Here is a 23,823-nt window from a genome sequence, read left to right on the forward strand (position 1 = left end):
GTGCTGCGGAATATGTTGGTGCTATAGAAAAATTATTATTATTATTAAAACTTTCTCCATTCCTGTTATTCTGTATATTAGAATAAAAATAGACTCCCTATTGCAAAAATATCATCTGATTATCTAACATTTAATGGAAAAGATGGATCCCAAGTGGCATTTTCAGATAGATAAAACTAATGGTATCGAAATGGATTTTGTGACCGATAGCGGTTCATCCTAGCATTTTATCAGTGACATAATCAAGCTGTAGTCAATAGATATTCTTTGTTTCTCCTGTGATGTCTAAGGAGGCCAGAATTTGTCCGTGATCATGTAGAGAATATTAATAACACGTTGCAGTCCTCCTTCCAGGTAGATATAGCGTGGCAATCGCTTCATTAATCCAGAACCCCATAGAGAGTTTTCTTCTGAAGGTTCTGTCTGGAACATCTTAATTCAGCTTGATCAGATTTCTACGTTTCTTAGTCTCCCCAGAGATTTATCAAAGCGTTTCCTAGGGGCTGGAGCTTTATTGGAGGCCTCAGCTGCAGCGCACCAAATTTTTATTGGACTAAAGTGGTGGAAATGTAGTCTTTTTCCCCTGCAACCATCTTTATTTTTAAGATGGCATGTTCTATATTTTTCTGCTCTTATTAACATATGGCACCATAACTTAACAGTCTGTTGCTCAGATCTCTCTCTTGTCAGAATGTTCTATTCTGTAACCTTCAATGTCTCTTTCCTGGCTAATTATGGGTGCAAGTACAAGAACACTATTGCTCTGGTTAACTAGTTCAAGACCAGACCATGTGGTTTAAAGATCTGTAATTTTTTTTCTCTTTTTGCATCTTTTTTTTTGTGATACATAGGATCTAATTCAATTTTCATACATGCGGTCACGTGCCTGTCCACCTGCATGGGGTACATAGGGGAATCATTACAGTGTGCACATCGCACAAGGTCACGATTTGGCAGTCTGCACAATATCTATGAAGAACTGGGCACTCAATTGATGTAGAAAAAAAGATGATTTATTTGCAATCCACAGTGAACATGTATGACGTTTCGGTCTCAGTTTAGACCTTGTTCAGATATACAGATTGCCATACAATAATATAGGACTCAATTCTGAAACTATACAGGATACAGCGCATCTGGAAAGTGGGAATACCACTAAAGGTATGGCACCTATAGAAGTCAGCATGTCATCAAGTAGTTCTACATTAATTGAGTGCCGAGGTCTTCATAGATATTATACTACGGATTGGGCTCTTACTTGTGCACCTGCTGTCCGGAGTGCCATGCTCTACTACTACATGCACTCACGTACAGTGATTGTAGACCAGAGAACCCCTTTAAATATGGTTATGGTATGTTTACACCACAAGTGGTAATGTATACATTCACTGTATACACCATGTGTCTATTTTAGGCGTTCGGGCAGTAGGCATAAGCATAACTATTTAAAACTGCTTTTCAATATAGAGTATACTTTTTAACAATAGATGTCAAAAGGGCACGTATACCTCTACACCTAGTACACTTTTAGATACCCAGCATGCTTATATACATCTAGTACTGTTAGATACACTTAGTATACAGTTGTATACATCATATACACTTTAAGGGTGAGAATCATCAAGACTGATATTTATTATGTCAAACTAAAAGAAAAATGACAAGGCACAATTTTTTACTTACTTGCACAAACATTTGTGACTTTTATATGCTATTTTTAGATATCATTTTTCATATTTTAATACGCAACTTTGATTCGGAATTTTGTAAATTGGATTATGGATTCCACATTTTGTAAAGTAACACTAAAATAATCCAAAATTACAATGCCAGCACGCAACATCTACGCTGTTTTAAAGAACGCTGTTTTGCTAAATTTCTTCCAAATATTGTACATTCTCTATGCATAAAGTTTACATCTGCACCAATATTGGCCCCTTAAAGTAAGAAGGGTCAAAATTTATATAAAAGATTTATATAAATACAGTATAAATGTGCAAATACCATATTTTATCTTATTCTTTGCCTTATTAGAGGTTGTGGGCTTCTTCTGGCCAGTGGTTCTTGACCATTGTCTGGATGCCATAACATTTAGTTTGCCCCTGAATTTTAAGCGAACTAGCTCCAAACTGTTCAGAAATCATTGGAGTGTCTAAATATGTATAGTGTTTAGTGCAGAACAAATGCGGTACAGGGATATGTGACGTTCAAAATCATTTAGTATGTATTTACATAGAAAGTAGTAAAAGCATTAGTGCATGGAGAACCCATCAGAATGTTACATCCACATCACCATTTTATTAGCCAGCAAGACAACAAATAGCAATTTGCAGATGGTTACTGACATATGACTATTATATTCTGAGATTTTCCAGGATAGTCTGATGATGAGTTTGCATGATAACAACAAGGTTATTATTATAATGCTCCCATGTCTAAAGGAAGAAATCCCATAGTGACAACATTTTGGAGAAGTGTTATTTTTGGTATCGTCTAATGTAAAAATGAAAAAAGAAAGATGCAGGTGTCCACAGCATATAACCCTGTATTTAGGGTCCACATCCCATCTTATGAGAGCAGACAATATGTATACATTTGCTGTATTGTGTCTTAGTTTTCCTTTTTATGGTTTTCGCCAGGACACAGAAGAAATTGAAAAAAGAGAAGAGGATGAGCATGATGCCGTTGCTGCCCAGGATTCAGATGTTTTCACCCAAAAAAGCTTGGCCTCATCTCCCGAGGTGCCTCACCTTACTTTTTATATATCATTCACTTTGATTAATACATTGTACAGATTTATTCATTCTAGAAAATGACCAGTCTACCAGGATCTAAAATCTCTCAAAAAACCTAATTCTTTCATTTGTACACAGATTTCTTTTACATCGAGGTATGCAGCTGTTACACGTCTTTCACTAGGATCCAAATCTAAATTTTCAAACTTGATACTTTTAGACTATGTGTTCCACATTATGTGTTGTTTGTATTCTTGCCTAAACAGCTATTTTTGGTTAAACTGGTCATCACTTTAGAGTATTGAATCCCAATTATACTAGAATGAGGGAAACCCTGAAGAATTACTAAACTTCCAGGGAAACCTTATCCTCATTCCTACCTCAAAGAGGCTTGTGTAAGGAAAGGTAATGCCTTCAATAATTCTACCCAAGCACTATATTCAGATTTGTAGACCATTTCCCTCTTTCCTGTAATAGTGATTTGTTACTGTGTTCCAGAAACCCCATATCCCAGGTTAACCCAAGAAACCCTGGTTGGGAAACACTGCTTTACATACTTGTTGTTAGTTGATGAAAAATATGTTTAGTTTATTGTCATAGGAAAAAAAAAAGATAAGTGGCCTCCAGACACCTCATAGACCACCAGATTTTGGCATATTTAATACCTAGTAGACATCCATCATACTCTATAGATGACTGATAATCTGAAGGTATTGATGTTTAAAAGGCCACAATAACAAACATATTGAGGGTTGCTAAATATGTACAATGTGCATATGTATTTACAAAGAAGTAGAAGATCCAATGTTTATTCTTTTTTTTTGTTGTTTTGGTGTTGTTCATATTTTCCATGTTTTTTTATATGTGGATGATAAAACTGTGTTGTGTGCCACTAAAACACTGTAATATATGCATAAAAAATGACTCAGGTATGAGGTTAAATGCATAAAAAGACCTGCTCAAATACAAGCAAGGAAAATTAATATTTTCTTTTATCAAAGGCTGTCTTACTGTGTTTAAAGTTATGAGATTATTGCAGTTGTTTTTTAAAGAGGTTGTCTACTACTTTATCATTAATGACCTATCCTTGCGGTAGGTCATCAATGTCTGATTGGTCGGAGTCCGGCACTCCCGCCGATCAGCTGTTCTTGATGTCGTGGCCTCTGGAAGTGCTCAATAGCGGAGCTGCTCCGTCTTCTGATAGTGACCGTGGCCTGGTACTGCACATCTGCCTCCTATTGATTTGTATAGGGGGCGGATGAGCAGTACCCTGCTGCAGCCACTAACAGAAGACGGAGCAGCTCCGCAATTGAGCACTTCCGGCCGGTGACATCCGCCACGACACTGAGAACAGCTGATCGGCGGGGGTGTGTCAGACGTCAACCGATCAGACATTGATGCCCTATCCTAGGGATAGTTCATCAATAATAAAGTAGTGGACAACCTCTTGTAAGTGTTTTAACATGTATAGTTTTGAACTTAAGAGACACAAAAATCTGTTTTTGATAGTACACAATATTTTCCCAAAACATTATCAGAGGATTTCTATTAATATTTGTTATCAATTTATCAATGATCTGATTTTGATGTACAGTATTAGTAAAAATTTGGACACATCTGTTCATGCAATATTTTTTTCCTTTCTGATTGGAATGTGCACATTATAGATTCTGACTGAATGAAGCAAAACCATGAGGGGACACATATGGGAACAATGAGTAAAGAAACACGTGTCAAACAGACCAGAATATGTATTAAACCTTAAATTTCTCAAAGTAATTTTACTCTGATGACAGCTTTACACCCCCTGGCACTCTCTCCAGCAGCTTTGTCAGGTAGTCACCTGGAATGGTTTTCAAACGGTCTTGAAGGAGTTCCCTAAGATGCTGAACACTTGTTGGCTGCTTTGCCTTCATTCTGCGATCCAACTCATCTCAAACCTTTTCAATTGGGCTTAGGTCAAGTGATTTTGGAGGTCATCTCATCTGATGTAGCACTTCATCCTTCAGCCATTGGTCACATAGCCCTTATATAGCCTGGAGGAGCATTTTGGGTCTTAGTCCTGTTGCAATACAAATGATGGTCGCAGTAAGTGCAAACCAGATGGGATGGCAAGTTGTTGCTAAATGCTCTGACAGTCATGCTGGGTAAGTGTGGCTTGAATTTTGAATAAATCACCACCACCTGTGTCACCAGCATAACATCATCACACCTCCCGCTATTTGCTTCAAAGTGGGCACCACACATGTGGAAACCATCAGCTCACAATTTCTGCAACTCAAAGACATTGCCGTTGGTACAAAAATCTTAAATTTTGACTCATTAGACCACAGAACAGATTTCCACTGATCTGATGTCCAGTCCTTTTGTTGTTTGGCCCAAACAAGTCTCTTGTACGTGTTTGCGGTCCTCACTAGTGGCTTCTTAGCATCAATTTAACAATAAAGACCTGATTCTTGCAAACTCCTCTTGACAGTTAATGTTGAGAGGTTTGTGCTGTTTGCTGCCTCTGCATCATTAACAAGGGCTGTTATCTGCGTTGCTGTCAATTTGGGATTTCTGCGGCTGGTAAGTCTGATGAATTTATCCTCTGCAGCACAGATAATTCTTGGTTTTCTTTTCCTGGAACGGTCCTCAAGTGAGCCACTTTCATCATTGATTGTTTTCATGACTGCACTTGTGGATGCCTTCAAAGTTCTAGCAATTTTCCAGATTGACTGACCTTCATGTCTTAAAGTAAAGATAGATTGTTGTTTCTCTTTACTTAATTGAGTGGTTATTGCCATAATTTGGCTTAGAACAGTAATGGACTTGGACTCAGCACTGTGTGCCAACGATGCCTCTGCAAAACACAATTGATGGTCACAAACACTTTCTGAAAGCTGGTGATTCCACAAATGAACTCTTGAAAATGCATATGTAGCACCCTGAGGATTCGGCTGCTACAGGGGTATTGCACCTCAACCCAGAGGTGTGATATTCCACTCCCGGGTAAGGATGGAGTGTGGAACTGAGCTCGGTAGGCTGCATGCACTACATACATCCCATTTCCGAGGAGCAGACCGACGGTACTCCCACTTAGAAATGTGCAGGTACGACCGAGTCTGTTCCTGGCTGGAGTGGGAGGGGGGTGGTACATCCCAAGTAGTGTAGGGGCAGATAGGGGGAGCAGCCTGGGTAAAGATAGGAGCTCATTGGGTGCTGGTCACCTGAGCTCACACATAGAGGGTGTATATAAGGTGGGCACCATCAGAGAACAGGGTCAGTTGCAGAGAGAAAGTCAGCGAGCGGAGGAGAAGAGAGACCCAGAGTGAGAGAGGAGAGAGAGAGACCCAGAGGGGGAAACAGAAGAAAAGGACTCCAAGAACCCAACTTAAATCCCCGGGTGAAGAGTCGGCACAGGGTACCGGAACCCAAGCTGGTGGGGGCAAAAACACTCCCCAGCCAGAGACCGGAGACCGTGGGCAGCGTTTGCCACGGTCACCCACCACATCCACCACGAAGGCATACCACGAGGAGGGTCAGGGAACCCAAGGCCAAGGGTCTCCCAACAGAAGGCCCGAGGGAGCTGGACCTGGGTGGATCAATAGTGGGGACGGCCAGAGAAAGGACAGAAGGAGAGCTCAGGGTCACGCTCCGGACTTATTTGGGAGTTGGCTGGATCCAGAACCTGGTGGACGCAGCACGGCTCGGGAGGTCACTCGAAGCTGGAGTGACCAGAACATCAGCAGTGAGTAAACATCCTAAACTGCATAACCCAACTCTGTCTCTGATTGCCGTCTACACTGCATCACCACAACTCCCATCCTCTGCACCTGATCCCCCTGAGGCTATACCCCACCCGTTGGGGGTTATATCACCAAAGCTGCACCTACACCACCAGCCTCAGCGGACCCTGCTGCAGCGGCGGCCACAGTGACCGCAACACAACGGGTGGCGTAGTCGACAAATAAAGAACTTATAACATCTGTATGACTGCCACATACAACTGAGTTTGACACCCTGGGCACGGACCGGGTCACAGCCACTCGGAAGACTACAACCCCCATCTGATCCGGCTCCAGATATTCCCCCTAAAGAATATGGCCCAGGGGGCGCGTCACATACTTATTGAAACCTAACTTCAAGACTACCTGTTGAAGCTGGTCAAGAGAATGCCAAGGGTGTGTAAAGATAAAACACTAGGGAGAAAGTAGCACAAATAGGGTCTTATCCAACAAACATTCTAAGTATTTTTTATCAGATTGTGCTAACCTGATCCATAGTATGAAGCATTTTAAATTAATATTCAGCTGCTGCGGATCCATGGGTTGTAAAAAACGTTAAATATCAGGATCTGGAGATTTTTGCCGTTTATTGAAGACGTCAATTCAAAGAAATTTATTAACTTACATTTTTATTCAACACGTTTCAAAGTGACAGGCGCTTCTACTTCAGGAAACAACCACAAGGGTGTGTAAAGATATCATCAAAGTAAAAGGGGGTACTTTGAGGAATCTAAGGTTTGACATATATTATAGTTTGTTTTGCACGTTTCTTTACACCTTGTTTGTGTTACTTCATGCTTTAGCTGCCTTTAGTTTGAATCTACAATGTGTGTATTCCAATAAGACAAGGAAAACCATTGGATGAAAAGGTGTGTCCAAACGTTTTGACCTGTACTGTATGCCAATATTTTAAAACAGCAAAATATAAAACAAATAGTTGTGACATCCACCAAGGCTCACAAAGGCTTATTTTAAAAAGCCTAGATTCACACATGGAGTTTTTAGATATGTTTTTTTTTTAAGTAAAACTTAGGTAATACATAACAAGTGAGAATAATTAAGTATTTCCTTTATAGTTTTTTGTCTTTACTTTGCTCTTAAACCAGAAGCTGCTTGAGTGCTACTAGTCCCATACTCTCCTGTTTACATCACTGCAATGATGAAATGATGTATCAATGTATTATTGCTAGAGATGAGACTCATTCACTGGTCTCTGATACTGCGGCTTACAAACTGCCTCCTTCCTGCTGGAATACCTAACACCACTTCAGATTTGTAGGCCCAGAGCAAGATCATTATTGCAGTGTTATACACGCATAACATTGAGCTGGACTTTTTAATCAGATGAGGTGTCGAATATTCTGGCAAGTAGGAGGTGGTTTTCAGGCTTCCATTTAGCGGCCATAACCAGAGTCCTGTGAATTGATTCGCTCATCACTAATGACTGCTGAAGCCAATCATTGGCCTTAGGCCACGGCCGCACTATCAGTGTTTGGTCAGTATTCGATCAGTATTTTTTCTTAGGAGTGGGAGCCAAAAGCAGGTGAGGAACAATCAGAGAAAAGGTATAATAGAAACAAGTCACCAATTCTGCATTTATCACCCACTCCTGGTTTTGGCTCCCACTCCTGAGACAAAATACTGACCGAATACTGATAGTGGGGCCGTGGCTTTAGCAGCGATGTCAGTATGTATGACATGTGATCACAGTGGCCAGTGATTAGACCTGTTTTGGTATGGCACATCATCAATGCAGCATTGTTAACAAAGACCACTGTAAGATTACATGGAAGGTGCAACTGAAGCAGTAAGGGCTTTAAGGCTTAGTTGTTGTTTTGTGATGCAATAAGCTGCAAGAATTTTTTATAGCCTGAATAACTTCTTTATCCTGGGAGAACAATGAATTATGCTCACGTATGCAGACGCATCCAAAAATTGTAAATATTAGCTAATAGTCAACTATCATGCATTTTGATAGCATTGTATCACTATTAAGCACTTCTAGAAGATTATATATTTATCAGTCTGAGTCTTGTGAGAACAGACATTGTGTTTCTTAAAGGAATTGAATTCTGTTTTGAAATCTACCTCTCATGTATTCATCTCCCAGAGGACTTTTCTTCAGCTATATGCATAATGCAAGCACAAGTAGTTTTTTTGTGCATCCCACATAACAGCTTCGTTCAATTGACCAGTTTGAGGAAAGGTTGAATGATCCATTATTGCAGCTTTCATTATTTCTAGTTTCTCCATGAATGTGGAAGAGACACTGCTCATAACAACTACAGGAACTTATCTCATTATTAGTTATTGTTGTACTGCTTTCACCTCCCTTGCACATAAAGCAGGGCTGTGTCTTATGTGTAAATGTCTAATTTTATGTGAGCACAAACCTTAATGATGTTCATTAGTCAACAAGTGAACTTTTGAGAGAAACAAATAATACATATAATATATTGGCCTTTTTAGTGTCACTGTGCATTAGCAGCTAACCCCTCTTGCTCTGATTACCGTGCAGGGCATGGAGCATTGGGTTTTTATAGAAAGGAGTACAGAAAACTTTAATACATCCTTTGAAGAGGTGCCAAAATCTCAAACTGTCCACATCAGTGGACATGATTTATCTCCCGACATGGAAGATCACTTCCAACTTCCAATGAATAGGGTGGAAAGAGAAACCGAGGACCCTCACAAGGAGAAAGTGATCGAGACAGACAAAGCAGTACCCATTGTAAAGGGAGTGGAGAGAAGAATCAGGTTAACCCAAAGGGAAGAGCGCCTTGTGATGGTAACTGGTGAATGGGACACAGTAAAAAGTAAAGCCAGGACAGCACCAGATGGTGCTCCTGCAGATGATAGCAGAGAATGGGCTATAAAGATGGATAATGTAAAACAAGGCCAAGTCTGGAGTAGGGGAGAAGAAGTAGATGGAGAAGAACCCTCTACAAAGTGGACAGAGAGAGGATTGCTAGCTTCTGGATCATCAGAAAGGTCTCATGATATGAGCAGGACCATTGTGGAAATTGGAGAGAGCAGGCGTGTCATTTTATGTGACGAAGAAGAAGCTGATGACAGCGCTGATGAAACTGAAGGCGAGTGGAACAATGATGTTCACTGGGAAGACCAACAAAAAACTTTAATATGGTGTGAGAGTTCTGGGTACCAGCAACCCAAGACATCAGAAAATACAGAGGAAATTGACATATTTGCATCATTCCAGCATCATCATGAGCAAATACAATCTGTATTAAATGGTAGACAGGAGAGCCAACATGATGAAACATTAAGGGAATATGTCACGACTGATATCCTAATGCCAGATGATCATCCTGAAGAAATTGTTGAAGATGGCTGTGCAACAGTCAGAGAAAACACAGAAGAGCTTTTCGAATCAAAATGTCCGAATGAGCCTTTGTCTTCAAGTGTACTAATGACAGCTGAGATGGGCACAGAAGATTTACCTTTGGAAGACTGGGGTCCACCAGTGCTTCACTTCATGCTGCCAACCATCATACCACTGCCAGTGAGCCTTCCTAGAGAACGGGGTCATCAAGAGGCAGCATCAGTCAGCAATCAAAGTGAACAAATTCTTGTTCAAACAAATCCAAGGCACCATGCTAGTCCTCATGAAGAAGGAAATGCCAGTCCTGCTGAATCCACAACAGACACTCCTGGAGACCTTTCATCTCCAGACTCAGGCTGTGAAATAACACTCACCGATGCAGCGGTAACTGTGCTGAATCCTCAGCAGTAGCATGTTTGTAAGGGGGGAGGGATGGAGGCACCAAACCTGCTTGGCGTTGGAGTGTTGTGGTTTGGCTAGCACGCCAGGTTCCTGTTTGTGTATATGAAGGGGCATGGTGTCATAATGGGATCTGTCTGCCTGTCTGTGCCAATACTCTCCTACCATCTGCTTCTGGCTGGAGTACAATCTGGCTTTAAATACCCCGTCCCCAAATATCAGTCTGAAAAGCATGGATGCAAAAGAGGAGACGGGAAGGAGAGCTGTTGGAATGATGAAGAGAGGTGAAGCTATATCCTCTTCTTAACTAATCTGGTAACATCACTAAAATGCATCTTCCCCACTCCAGGAATCAGGCGCTTTCAATGACATGACAGTGATTTATTGGCTCCTGCAGTAATTTTTTTAGTCGTGTGGGAAAATCAATGCTTGGCAGGTACCCTGCAGTTCATGTCCCACATTAAATGCATAAATGGATTGAAACGCCTTGCGATTTGCGCCTTCATGGATAAGAAGGAGTTACTAATCTCCATCCCACCTCCTCCCCACTCACTGCACTGAGGCTGCTGTTTTCTTGCTTATGTGCTATGCATCTGGACACTGATTCACTGAGCTGTATTAAGTCTAGGAAGAAGATGAAATATGTTCTTAAAGGGTTTCTACAATCTTAACCAACCTTATCCACATTGAGACGTCTGTAGACTTCTGACCTCTTTATTTTATTCCTACATCCATCAGACCTTTCCCTATATTCCCTTTTAGTTACTGTTTCACTACCTTTTTTCATACTGTGTATATAAAAAATAGAATGTACATCCAATAGGGCCCCTTGGTAACAATTTAATACAACTTAGTGAATCAGCGTCCATTCGAGCCTCGCTTTGATGCTGTGCTGCCCAGCATCAGTCTCATGCATTGTGCTGCAGGTCTTGCTCCCTGCCCCTTGAAAATTCTTCACTCTAACCCTTCTCTCCTGCTCTAGAGTCAACCACTTGAGTCAACATCTTGGGAGGAAAGGGACATCCCGTCTGCTCTCAGAGAGGTCTCCCTGCCGGACCAGGGTTATAGAAAATCCGGGATTGTCCTTTTTCAGGTCAGGGCTATGGCCTGCCCTGATTCTGCTTGCACTTTTTTAGTTATTGTGCACCCAGGGGGCTGCAGAATAAATGTGACCTTTGGTTTATATCAAGCAAAATGTGGTCTATGATAATACAAAAAAAAAAAATTATTGTTATACATAAATGTTAAACATTGTAACACGACATAGAATATATTTGTATGTCTGCATACTATTCAATTTTAGTGTAGTGTGTTTTACTGACATATTTAATATTTCTTTATATTGTCACAATGGTGTAGAGCTACATTTACAGGGGTTTAATGAGAATCTGGTACTATATACAAATCCTAAATGTGCTTGATAACCTCAACTAACCCTGATCTACTATGACTTTCAACTGATGAACATTATTTTCACATAGGAGGAGCAGTAAGATTTTCATTTTAATTACATTGCTGTATCTATTTACATATGATGTCCACTGCAAGGGTTGCCAATTTATAAAAATGGGTATGTTAATAGTCCTATGCGTAGATTCTTAAATTATTATGAAAAGGTATGATCACAAATCCATCTGAACTCACCATGCCACCCACCTCACCTTTGAGTAATGTCGCACTGAGACCTTTCGCCATCATGGCTTTTTGAACCCCTTTAGAGAATGAGCAGCAGGGAAGCAGATGAAGGACGTCCATCAGTAGAAGAGGAGCAAAGTGCAGGGCTCCTAAAAGAAAACCAACTGAGCATTGAGAGGAAGTGCTCAAGCATTACCGTCAGTTCTACATCCAGTCTAGAGGCGGAGGTGGACTTCACAGTCATTGGAGATTACCACTCGAATGTAGGCTTTGAAGATTTCAGACGTAGCCTGCCAGAGTTGCATAGAGACCAAGGTGATGGTGCTGGAGGTGCAACCGACAACCCTTCAATGGCATTCCAGGAAGCACATGATGGAGACAAGTCAGAGGAGGAAACAACGGAGGTACAAAGTTACAGCATGGAGTGCCCAGACATGCCCTTGTCCATTTTGTCATTTCTACCAATAAATACTTAACCTGAGGCATCTAAGATTGGCTGCCCAGGTTTGCGGTACATCTCTGAAAGATTCAAGTGCATCGAAGGTGCTGGAAATGCATGATGTGACCAACCATATCAACTTTTATGTACAACTCTACATCCGTCATCCATCCTTGTTGTGTTTGTGTTTAGTATTCCCAGCTTGTTACTATAAATTGCATGTCATTGTACTATGATACTACCATGTGCATGCTGAAAGCATCTATCTTTTCAGTCTAGTAGTGTCCATGATGTCATCTGTGCTGACAGATGACATCAATAGATATTCTAGCATGTTAATGTTGATCATATGTCATCATTTTATTAAACATCATATATCCATCCTGTGCATGCTTTTATTTGTCATTTACATCATGCATACTCATAAGCTATTTTTTATGTTGGTTATTTGTCTAAATCCAGTAACCTTATTCTTTTGCCACATAGTCACACCTGAAGACAGTGCAGAACGAGGTCATCACTAGTATGAATGCAGTTGGCAGGACAGATGGAGAAACTATTACGCAAACACAGATTACTACTGTGCAAACCACTCAGGTAACAATTTTAAAATATAGGAACCTAATTTAAAGGGAATCTATCGCCAGGTTTTTGCTATGCAATCTGAGATCCGCTCAATATAGGGTCAGAGACCCCGATTCCAGCAATGTATCTCTTAATCTGCATGCTGTCATTTTGATATAATCACAGTTTTTTCTGCTGCAGATATAGCAGTTCTCTAAATGCTGTGCTCTGCAGAACACAGATTGACAGCTTTCTGTCTATGCACAATGTACACAGAAAGCTGTCAAACTGTGGTGGGGTCGGGGCTATACAGAGCTCATTAATATGGAGGACTACATAGCACAAAACAACTAGTCCGCTAGTGATAATCTCCTGCTGATAAAACACTGATTTTATTGAAACTACAACAAACAGCCCAGTAAGTGATACATCAATGGAAGCAAAGTCTTAGCCCCTACATCAGGCTGCTCTTGTATTACATAGCAACTTAGCCATTGCAGCTTTCTTAGCCATTGCAACTTTTTATTACGTACTTACCAACATTGAAATCCCCAAAATTGTGAAATTCAAGTCTAACTCGGGGAAAGACACCCATGAATGCCACCAGACTGTACATTTGTGGTGTAACTTTGTATTAACCCCACCTTCTAGAGGATTGTCCCACCATTCTCAGGATTAGTGACATGCTATTATACAAGATCTCTACCTACTTTCATTGAATGGAACAAGTGTTCTTTATTTATTGTGTATTTTTTGGTATCCAAATGTGTTTGACTGACATACAAACCAACTATACTTTATACTTTAAAAATAACCTTAGCAATAGATATTTCCAATACGATGCTGATGAAATGGAAAGTGCTGCTGAATATGTTGGCGCTATAGAAATAAAAAATATTATTATTGAATTTAAGAGTAAATAACAATTATAGTGTTTTATAAGCTATCCAAATGTGATGTGCACTGTACCATTGTTTGTAATAAGGCCCATTGTAGTGTCTGTATCCACTATGGGGCACAGAAGGGATGGTCCAGAGTTCAAATTAACCCTATTTCACTTTTGGATGGGTGGTAAAGCTGCACATATAACTTTCCCATTAAAGCCTAAGGATAATGCCACACTCACAAGAAAGCAAGGAACATAGTGAATGACATGCCCATGGTTCCTCTATTTCGCAATATTTTATTATATAGGGCTTACTTCTCTCTGTAAGGCCATGGCCTCACTATCAGTATTTGCTCAGTATTCGGTCAGTGTTTTTTCTCAGGAGTGGGAGCTAAAACCAGGTGAGGAACAATCAGAGAAAAGGTATAATAGAAACAAGTCACCAATTCTGCATTTATCACCCACTCCTGGTTGTGGCTCCCACTCCTGAGAAAAAATACTGACCAAATACTGATAGTGGAGCTGTGGTCTTACACTGTCTCTGGGAAGAGCATCAATCTATGTGATGGAGTAGGCCAGTTTTGTTGTAAGACTTGGTAGACTGGTTTGGGTAGAACCACACACAGTATATGTTATTTTGACCTTTTTTATAACACAACCTCCCAAGCCTCCACTACCCATTAAAAGTCTAACATTTTATAGGTGAAAGAAAGTAATTGTGGTGACCAGGTGCCGGCAGTTCTTCACCCTCCTCCACCCACCATGTTCTCAAGTTCAAAAACTCTACTTTTTTAAATTGCGTTTCTTTCTGCAGGTGTTCATACCAAAATAGACAATTGCAATCTGCTCTGATTGTTGCATTTTTGATGCGTTTTTTATCCATTTTACCCTCCTTTCATGCATTTTTGGTGCAGATTTGAAGCAGCTTTTTTTAAGCATAGAAACGCACTTAAAAGCATAACTATGTTTTTACAAGCATTTTTTAGGTTACCCATAGAAACCTATTGGAAATATAAAAAAAAATACAAAAAAATGCACAGTTCAACAGCATCTTTAAACGCTCAGTGGTCACGAGTTTACAGAAAATCACATTTACTTTGCTTCAATTATTAAGATTTTCTGCACAAAAAAATGCAAAAGAGAAAAGGCAGAATTACCGCTGGGAACATGGCCTTAGGATATGGCACTCTCTCTACAGTGGGTGGTAATATTTATGCAATTGCTTTTGAAATACAATAGACCGATGGCATCTAGAGACTGATGGCATTTAAAAACGTCAAGCATTATTTCTATAGCTAAGACTCCTGAACTGCTCAGAATAAAGAAAACATCCCGTAAAATATGGCTAGTGATTGTTGCATCTTGACTGTACTGCAGGCTGAGGAGGACAGGACAGACCTCGGAGGAGGAGATCTGACAAAAGCCGTAGCATCCGGTGAGAGCGCCCAACCTCTACAAGCAGACGTGGCTCGTACCCAACATGTAAGTTATACAAGAAAGAACAGTATTCCTAGGGTGTTCATTTTAGATTAAAATCTATTACCAAGTACAACATTTGTTCCTTAGGTTTCCCATACTGCAAATATTACCCACGGCACAGCAGAAACATTGTCATCATCCACAACTACCCATGTGACAAAGGTGAGGACATTTCACGCTAAAATTATGCAAATATTTTTTTAATACTCTTAAATTGGCAGATTTATTAGGCGATTAATGCTATGTTTTTCTTTCTTTATTTTTTACTGGTCCTGATGAACGTAGAGCATACAGAAAAAATACACTGCACTGTATACGTTTCTTTACAATAGCTAAATTATTCACTCTATTTTAATTTCCTATACAGCTTGGAGTATTCTTATTTTTGTAAAATTGTGCCATTTACCATTCACAGAATTACAGTTGCTAATTTTTCTACCTAGATAATGCTATTGAATTGATCACATCAAGCCTTATTGTACTTAATACTAGGTTTTCCTCTATAGAGTAGTGTGGGTCTCTCCAATATGTGCAGAACTAGGAGAACATATGTTGTATATGTGGAATAGAGCGTATAATGAATTACGTACAAAATGAATATAGTTAACCAATTATATAGCTGCGCTTACCCTGTTCTTTTCTGGTATAACTGTTTTCACTAATTTCTTTGTCCAATATGCCCAAGCAGACAGTAAAAGGAGGATTTTCGGAAACAAGGATAGAGAAGAGAATAATTATTACTGGAGATGAAGATGTGGATCAAGAACAGGTAATACTGCAGTATGTGACAGCTCAGAGGACTGCAGTGTTATAGCAGTACTTCAGTACTTACCTCCTTAAAGCAGAGTTCAGAAGGGCAAATAACAAATTCAGGGTTAAAAGGAAATTTTTGCGCAAGCCTTGTTTGTGTTAAAATTAATGACTTTTTGCCCTTCTTGCTTGCATACTGAGGGGTTGATAAAGATAGCTTTTGGGTGAACGAGAAATCAGCTGCTGTTAACCTGTGGAAATGGGCACCTTATCTGGATTATAGAAACAGTGACAATAACTGGGCTGCAGCCTTTGCTTTATCTATAACCTAGAGACAATGACAGATTGCTGGAACAGGAAATCCCCTTTAAAGCACCACTCCAGCGTTTTTTCTTTTTTTTTTTTAATTGCAGCTCTGGAGTGGTGCTTCTAATGTAAGGCCCCTACCCTTAGTTTTATACTTATCCGAAGTCGTCTTCACCTTATATCTCCAACTCTCCCTTTGGTTCTCCAGCAGTTTGTGACCTGCCACATCACTCCAGTGTCTGCTGGACGAGCCGGAGATCACTTTTCAATACAAGTCTGTGAGAGTCCCATTCTGGCTCTCATAGATTTACATTGAGAGCTTGTAACGCAACTTCTGGCCAGTCAGAAGCTGCTGTCACAAGATGGCGCTGCGGGACCGGAGTGGCGCTGAAAAGAGGTGAAGATAGCGGGTGGAGGGGGTAAGTGTAAGACAGAACCTTAGCACTATTCCAGAGCTGGAAAAAAAAATGCTGGAGTCGTGCTTTAAATGTAATTTCCCTTCCCCCTGTCTCATACTCACCTGCTGCTGCCTTCATCCTTTTCCAATGTCGCTCCAGTTGGTCTACTTTGAAACGTGACCTGCCGGCAGCTTCAGTGTTTCATGGAGCGGCGCTGAGGTCACTTTTCAATACAAGTCTATGAAAGCCTCATTCTGGCCATTCAGAAGCTGCAGTCACACGATGGTGCTGTGGGACCAGAGCGGATCCTCAAAAACGGGGATGACACCGGAGGGTGAGTATATGACCGGGGGCATTGGGCTTACATTTAAAGTGCCACGCCAGCGCTGAAAAAACAGCAACGCTGGAGTGGTGCTTTAACAGTAATTTTTTCCCTGCAGGCCTAGTTAGGTTTTACAAAACAAAGTCATAGAAAATTTATAGATGTAAAGTACATATTCAACAATGATGGCTCACTGAAAAAAATGTACCAATTAAAAGATAACTTTTAATATTAAATCTCTAAAATGTTTAGCTTAATCAATGGCATAAAATACTTTCTAAATATAGGTAAACACATTTATAAGACAAAGAGTGAAATGGAGGCCAAAGAGGATTATACCAAATAGTAGGATTATGTAGACCTGTGGAATGCCTAAATTTAAATCTGCCTCTCGGCTGAGGTTGGCACCCTAAATTGCGCATGTGGCGCCCCCACTCAGCAATGGCTGGCCCTGATATTCCCTATTGGGCACTAATTAAACTATAATCACATGGACTAGTATGTATCCAGTAGTCTGTAGTTAGATAAGTCAAGATGTAGCCATAGGACTGTTGGAATAATCCGTATCCAAAGTCTCTAATTGTATAGGTTAGATATAGCCTTAGGTCACTGATCAATATCAAATATAAGCCATTGGACTAGTCCAGAGTAATGATATAGTAATTTAAGCGTAAATGATGGAAGTGACCAACTGTTATCAATAAACTGTACAGTGTCACAGATGGCAAACCTCTACCGGCGATATATACTGCACAATCAGATCCAATATCAGAAACATACAAATAATATCATAGACCAACCTCTATGAAAGGAGGTATATATTAGATAATGAAATCAGTGGCGAAAAGATAGTCAGCCTGTTCCAAGGGATGTATACCCTATATAGCCAGATCCAGTGTCAAAAAACTCAAGGCGTTTCCCCTATTTAAAAGCTTCTTCAGGAGTGATAGACAACAGGTATAAAAGTATTAAAGAAAATGATGTACTTAGCTCTCATTATGTGTGACATTATGTGTAACAAAACAAACTGTGCTTTACTTACCCTCCTTAGGGCCAGCGCTGTGCCTCTTCCCCTGACCCGTCTTTGTTGTTTGGCTGCAGTTGATCGACATTATTGCAGTCAATCAATGAGCTCAGGGGCTCATGCCATCTATATAGCTTCTCCATAGAACTGAAAAAGTGTCCGAAAAAAAATGCATTTTGGATATGTAGCAAAATAAAAATCATCACTAAAAACTGTTGAGATGCATGTTTCTTTTAAAAAAGCATTTAAAACACTGGACAAAAATGTATTTGAATCAGGCCTAAACAAAATATCAACCCAACACCATTATCCTAAACCTCTTTCATTCTAGGCCTTAGCCATGGCTATTAAAGAGGCAAAGCTGCAACACCCAGATATGTTGGTCACCAAGGCGGTGGTATACTGTGAAACAGAACCTTCTCCTGAGGAGCCTGGCGAGAAACAGCAGGTAGAATGCCCTACATTTCACAGAGGGGAGGCTAAGATTCATGAAAATCATTTATATTAACAATATTTTTTTTTTCATTCTCTAGCAATCTTGACCTTGGATTTTGGATGTGAATTCTCCCTTCCATCTCCCTTTCTCTACCCCTGTCTCATAAAATAAAGACTGTCCTCCCTTTCCCTGATCCTTCAGCTCATGCCAGCTGCAAAGCCTCAAAATCGGCAGGAGGCCTCTGAAACCATGCTGACAGCATTCCCTGACAATGAAAGACTTGTCACCTTCCTGGGAGCAGAGTACCATCTCTTGTGAAGATGACTATGGGACACTTCCTTCTTGTGCATCCGCTCTACGACAGCTCCTCTTCTGAGAAGCATGCCTAGCAATGCGTGACTAGAATGCATGTGGCATCTGCAGAGTCCATTTGATCTGCGCAGTTAGGAAATTTGTGCTTTGTAATATTGAAGATTTCACTGAAGGGAATCCCTCAACATTCTTCAGGGTGCTCCAGCAACAATGGGGTTAATAATTCTTCATAAACTCATCATTTGTTATACGCATTAGAAACCTGATATATTTCAGCCAGGATATCTCTCATATAGATACTTAGCGCTGTACGATTCTGTTCTGATAATCGGCAGTGGAAATGTCACATTAGATAGAATTGCAGCAGTGGAGTCTGTTCTGATAATACAATGTTTAACCCTGGTCCCGTTTAGTAGGATTTTCTGTTCTGCACAGCTAGTAATATGGAAATGAAAGGCGACTGAAATTTTCAAATACTCTTATTAGACTCTTGCTCTTTGGACCTCACTAGTAGGACTTTCTGCACAATTAACCCAATGTTGCCGGCTGTGGTGTCAGATGTCCTGGCTAGTTGGGGGAAAAAGCTGAGCCATGTGTGTTTAAAAAGGTTTTAACGTCGCACAGGGGGAGGCCTGATCCACTGCAATGCTGTGCTCTCCCCCAGTCCCTCCTCCTCCCTGTGCACCGTGATCACTGCTCTATAGCCAATAAAAACAAAGTCAGTGTGACATGTGACTTCTTCCTTATTCTGAGTATCAATCATTTCAAGGGGAGGTGTAATAATATTAGATGGAGATAAACAGTGGGAGTAGAGGAGTGCAAGGAGGCAGTGAAAGGCGAGACTTGCCATGCCTATCCTGCAGGACGAAGCTCCTTCTATGTCTCGAGAACTGCGTACGCAGACGGGGCTGGAGCAGATCTTTCATCAACCATAATAGAGCATAAAAATTACATAATGACCACAATCTGTGAATAGGTCAAGGACACCAAGGGAAAACCAAGGAAAACGTTTATGCTTCATGCAGTTGTTCTGGTCAGATTCAGACCCCAGTGTTCCTAGGTATAATCGCAAAGTTACCAGATTATCACTTTGAAAATAAACTCGGAATATTGAGATCCCTTTCTCAGGATTTTCTTCTGTCCTTATGAGAGCCGAACTTGGCATTTTTTAAAGCACAGATCCCTTGTGCAATATATTGGCTTTCAAAAGAAAAAAACTGGATGATCATAAACTCCTTATTCACTATAAATCACGGCATAGCTTTCATCTAGCACCGATGGGATGCAGGAGACATGTACGGTCCTAATCAACCTTCATTATTTTTCTGATAACGAACACTACATTTATTTTTTTTTATCTATTTACAGATGTTCCACTTAATAATATTTCACAATGGAAAAGGAACAAAAGAGGAGATAAACGTCAGAATGTCATTGTACTGTAGATATTCTATGATGTAAAATATCATATATACTGTACACAGCCTTTAAATGTTCAACCACTACATTTATGCTCCTTCTAGTTGTGGTCCAATGGATAGGGGAGACTCTGTGAGCCCCTACTGATTTAGCTTTAATGACCTATACTGTGAATAGTAACATAGTAACATAGTTTGTAAAGCCGAATAAAGACTTGCGTCCATCAAGTTCGACCTGTTAGTTCTGTAATTGCTAAAGTTGATCCAGAGGAGGGCAAAAGCCCCAAATGATTTAGCCAATCTTCACCTGAGGAAAAATTCCCTCCCGACTCTGAAACCAGCAGTCAGAATAAATCCCTGTATCAACCTACTATTTTATTTTATTTTTAAGTATATGCTGAAATCTGCCTGGTATCTAGAAATGCATCCAGTCCCCGCTTGAACTGGTGTAGTGAATCCGACATTACCGTCTCCTCACTCAGTGAATTCCATATTCTCACTGCTCTTACCGTAAAAAACCCCTTCCTATGCTGGTGCTGAAACCTTTTCTCTTCCAGTCTTAGTGAATGCCCTCTTGTTACCGTAATATCCCTCCTTTTGAACAAATCCCGGGCAAGATCTCTATACTGTCCCCTAACATATTTGTACACATTTATTATGTCCCCCCTCAACCTTCTCTTTTCCAGGCTGAATAGTTCTAGTTTTGCCAACCTCTCTGGGTATTGCAGTCCCTCCATTCCCTTTATTAATTTTGTTGCCCTCCTTTGTACCTTTTCAAGCTCATTTATATCCTTTCTATATATTGGGGCCCATAACTGAGCACAGTATTCCAAGTGTGGTCTGACCAGTGCTTTGTACAGTGGAAGAACAATGTTCTCATCCTTTGCAGCTATATCTCTTCTGATACATCCCATTACCCTGTTTGCCCTTACAGCAGCGGCCTGACTTTGGGCACTCCAATTTAGTTTGCTATCAATCAAGATGCCCAAGTCCTTCTCCATCTCTGAATTCCCCAATGATTTCCCATTCAGTGAGTACTGGTGACTTCCATTTTTCCTTCCCATATGTATGACCTTACATTTCTCCTCGTTAAACCTCATTTGCCATTTAATGCTCCACCTACCCAGCTTATCCAAATCCCTCTGTAGGTCTGCACTGTCCTCTTTTGTATTAATTGTTTTACATAACTTTGTGTCATCTGCAAATATTGATATTTTACTATTTATCCCGTTGACTATGTCGTTAATAAAGATATTAAATAACATTGGGCCTAGTACAGACCCCTGTGGTACCCCACTAGTGACGCTTACCCAATCTGAGTATATTCCATTTATAACCACCCTCTGCCTTCTATCCTTTAGCCAGTTAGCTATCCACTTGCAGACATTTTCCCCCAGCCCCATCATTCTCATTTTGTATACCAACCTATTATGTGGCACGCTATCGAACGCTTTTGAGAAGTCGAGATACATGACATCCACTGGTTCCCCCTGATCTACTCGAGAGCTAACCTCCTCGTAGAAGTCAATCAGGTTTGTTTGGCAGGAGCGATTCCTCATGAATCCATGTTGGTTCGGGATTAAAAGATTATTAGCATCAAGATGCTCCGTAATTGCCTCTTTAATGAAGCTTTCAAAAATTTTGCCCACAACGGACGTCAGACTCACCGGCCAATAGTTTCCGGCGTCACTTTTCGCTCCCTTTTTGAATATTGGCACTACATTCGCCTGTCGCCAATCAAGTGGCACAGACGCAGTCTCAACAGAGTCCTTAAATATAAGATATAACGGTCTGTCTATCACATTACTTAGTTCCCTTAGTACCCGTGGGTGTATGCCATCAGGTCCTGGTGATTTGTTTATTTTAATGTTACTGAGGCGTTTCTGTACCTCAACTTGGGTTAGATTTGTCATACTTAGTGGAGGATTAAGCTTGTCCCTTCTCATTTCTCCTGTTAGTTCGATTTCCTTTGTGAAAGTTGTCGAAAAAAAATTATTTAATAGATTAGCTTTATCCTCATCTTTCTCTATGATTTTGCCTTCCTCACTTTTTATCGGTCCAATATTATCCGATTTAATCCTTTTACTATTTATATACGTAAAGAACAGTTTGGGATTTGATCTACTTTCCCTAGCAATACGTCTCTCTGTTTCCTCCTTCGTTATTTTTATTTGTTTTTTACAGGTTCTCGTTTTTTCCTTGTAACACATTAGTGCCTCCTTACTGTCTTCCTGTTTTAATCTCTTGAATGCCTCTTTTTTGCTATTTAACGCCCCTTTTACGTTCTTATTCAACCATATTGGTTTCCTCTTATTTCTGGCCCTTTTATTCCCATACGGTATATACCTCTCGCACTGAGTATTCAGAATTCTTTTGAAGGTTTCCCATTTACTATTCGTATTCCTTTGATTAAGAACTTTGTCCCAGTCAATAAGTTAAAGGCTTTCTTTCAGCTGATCAAACTTCGCCCTCCTAAAGTTTAATGTTTTTGTTGTTCCCTTATTGATAACCCTACTGAAGGGCATTTTGAAGTCGATAATATTATGGTCGCTATTACCTAGGTGCCCCCCTATCTGTACCTCAGTTATTCTATCAGGCCTATTAGTCAATATTAAGTCCAACACGGCCTTCCCTCTCGTTGGTTCCTGCACTAGTTGGGAGAGATAATTATCCTTAATATTTGTCAAGAACCTTTTTCCTTTCTGAGATCTACAGGTTTCTGTTTCCCAGTCAATATCCGGGTAGTTGAAATCCCCCATTACAATCACTTCATTATGTTTTGCTACTTTGTCTATTTGTCCTAATAGCAGATTCTCATCCTCCTCTGTTATATTTGGTGGCTTATAGCAGACCTCCAGTAATATTTTATTATTATTTTTAGTTCCCTCTATCTCTACCCACATGGACTCGACCCCCTCTTCTCCCTCTCCTATATCTTCCCTTAGTCTGGGTTTTAGACATGACTTTACATATAAGCAGACTCCTCCGCCTTTCCCCTGTTTCCGGTCCCTTCTAAATAAACTATAATCTAATAAATTTACCGCCCAGTCGTAGCTATCGTCTAGCCAAGTCTCTGTTATACCTACGATGTCATACCTCTCCTCCGATATAAGCGCCTGCTCATCCGCCTTATTGGTCAGGCTTCTTGCGTTGGTCAGCATGCAAGATAAAACTTTGGGGTTATTTATTCTTCTCTAACGATCTAACTGTACTATCCCCACCCCCCTCTCCACCCTCATTATATTCACTTCTCCCCTTCCCCCTTGCTTGCCTCACATCCCACCTATTTCCTTGGTTTCCCCCCCCCCCCGTCTCTAGTTTAAAAACTCCTCCAACCTATTAGCCATCTTATTAGGTTAAGTTATTGACATTTAGAGCAAGCTACACCAATCGGAGAATATATTTTTTTTTGTTTATAATTGCGCAACAACATTAAAGAAGCACTACCATCAAAATTTTGATCCTAATATATTGCAATCATCATATTATATAGCACTGTGATAAAGGACGTGATATATATACATACATATATGTATGCACATTTTGGGGCTCCTCCCTTCTACACACTGTAATTACAATTGCTTATTTTTCCTTTCTACCCAGCTAATTG

The 23,823-nt window shown here is 40.3% G+C and overlaps 1 protein-coding gene across 8 annotated transcripts in view; it reads left to right on the plus strand.

Moving 5' to 3' along the window:
* EPB41L1 (erythrocyte membrane protein band 4.1 like 1) overlaps positions 1-19,523 on the plus strand; it is a 159,021-nt gene extending 139,498 nt beyond the window's left edge. For 6 of the 8 annotated variants that reach the window (XM_073683821.1, XM_073683826.1, XM_073683823.1 and 3 more), the window contains 10 exons: positions 2,640-2,741; positions 9,021-10,229; positions 11,227-11,337; positions 11,963-12,283; positions 12,805-12,915; positions 15,146-15,250; positions 15,335-15,409; positions 15,936-16,016; positions 18,379-18,495; positions 18,581-19,523. In XM_073683821.1, coding sequence (XP_073539922.1) covers positions 2,640-2,741; positions 9,021-10,229; positions 11,227-11,337; positions 11,963-12,283; positions 12,805-12,915; positions 15,146-15,250; positions 15,335-15,409; positions 15,936-16,016; positions 18,379-18,495; positions 18,581-18,589 — 2,241 coding nt within the window. In that variant the 3' untranslated portion in view covers positions 18,590-19,523. The remainder of the gene's footprint in view (positions 1-2,639; positions 2,742-9,020; positions 10,230-11,226; positions 11,338-11,962; positions 12,284-12,804; positions 12,916-15,145; positions 15,251-15,334; positions 15,410-15,935; positions 16,017-18,378; positions 18,496-18,580) is intronic. The other 2 variants (XM_073683828.1, XM_073683829.1) reach the window with 1 other exon arrangement.
* Positions 19,524-23,823: the final 4,300 nt, after the last annotated feature.

The sequence above is a fragment of the Phyllobates terribilis genome, unplaced genomic scaffold, assembly GCF_046119375.1.
Source record: "Phyllobates terribilis strain yellow unplaced genomic scaffold, ASM4611937v1 Scaffold_5__5_contigs__length_657084704, whole genome shotgun sequence".
NCBI lineage: Eukaryota > Metazoa > Chordata > Amphibia > Anura > Dendrobatidae > Phyllobates > Phyllobates terribilis.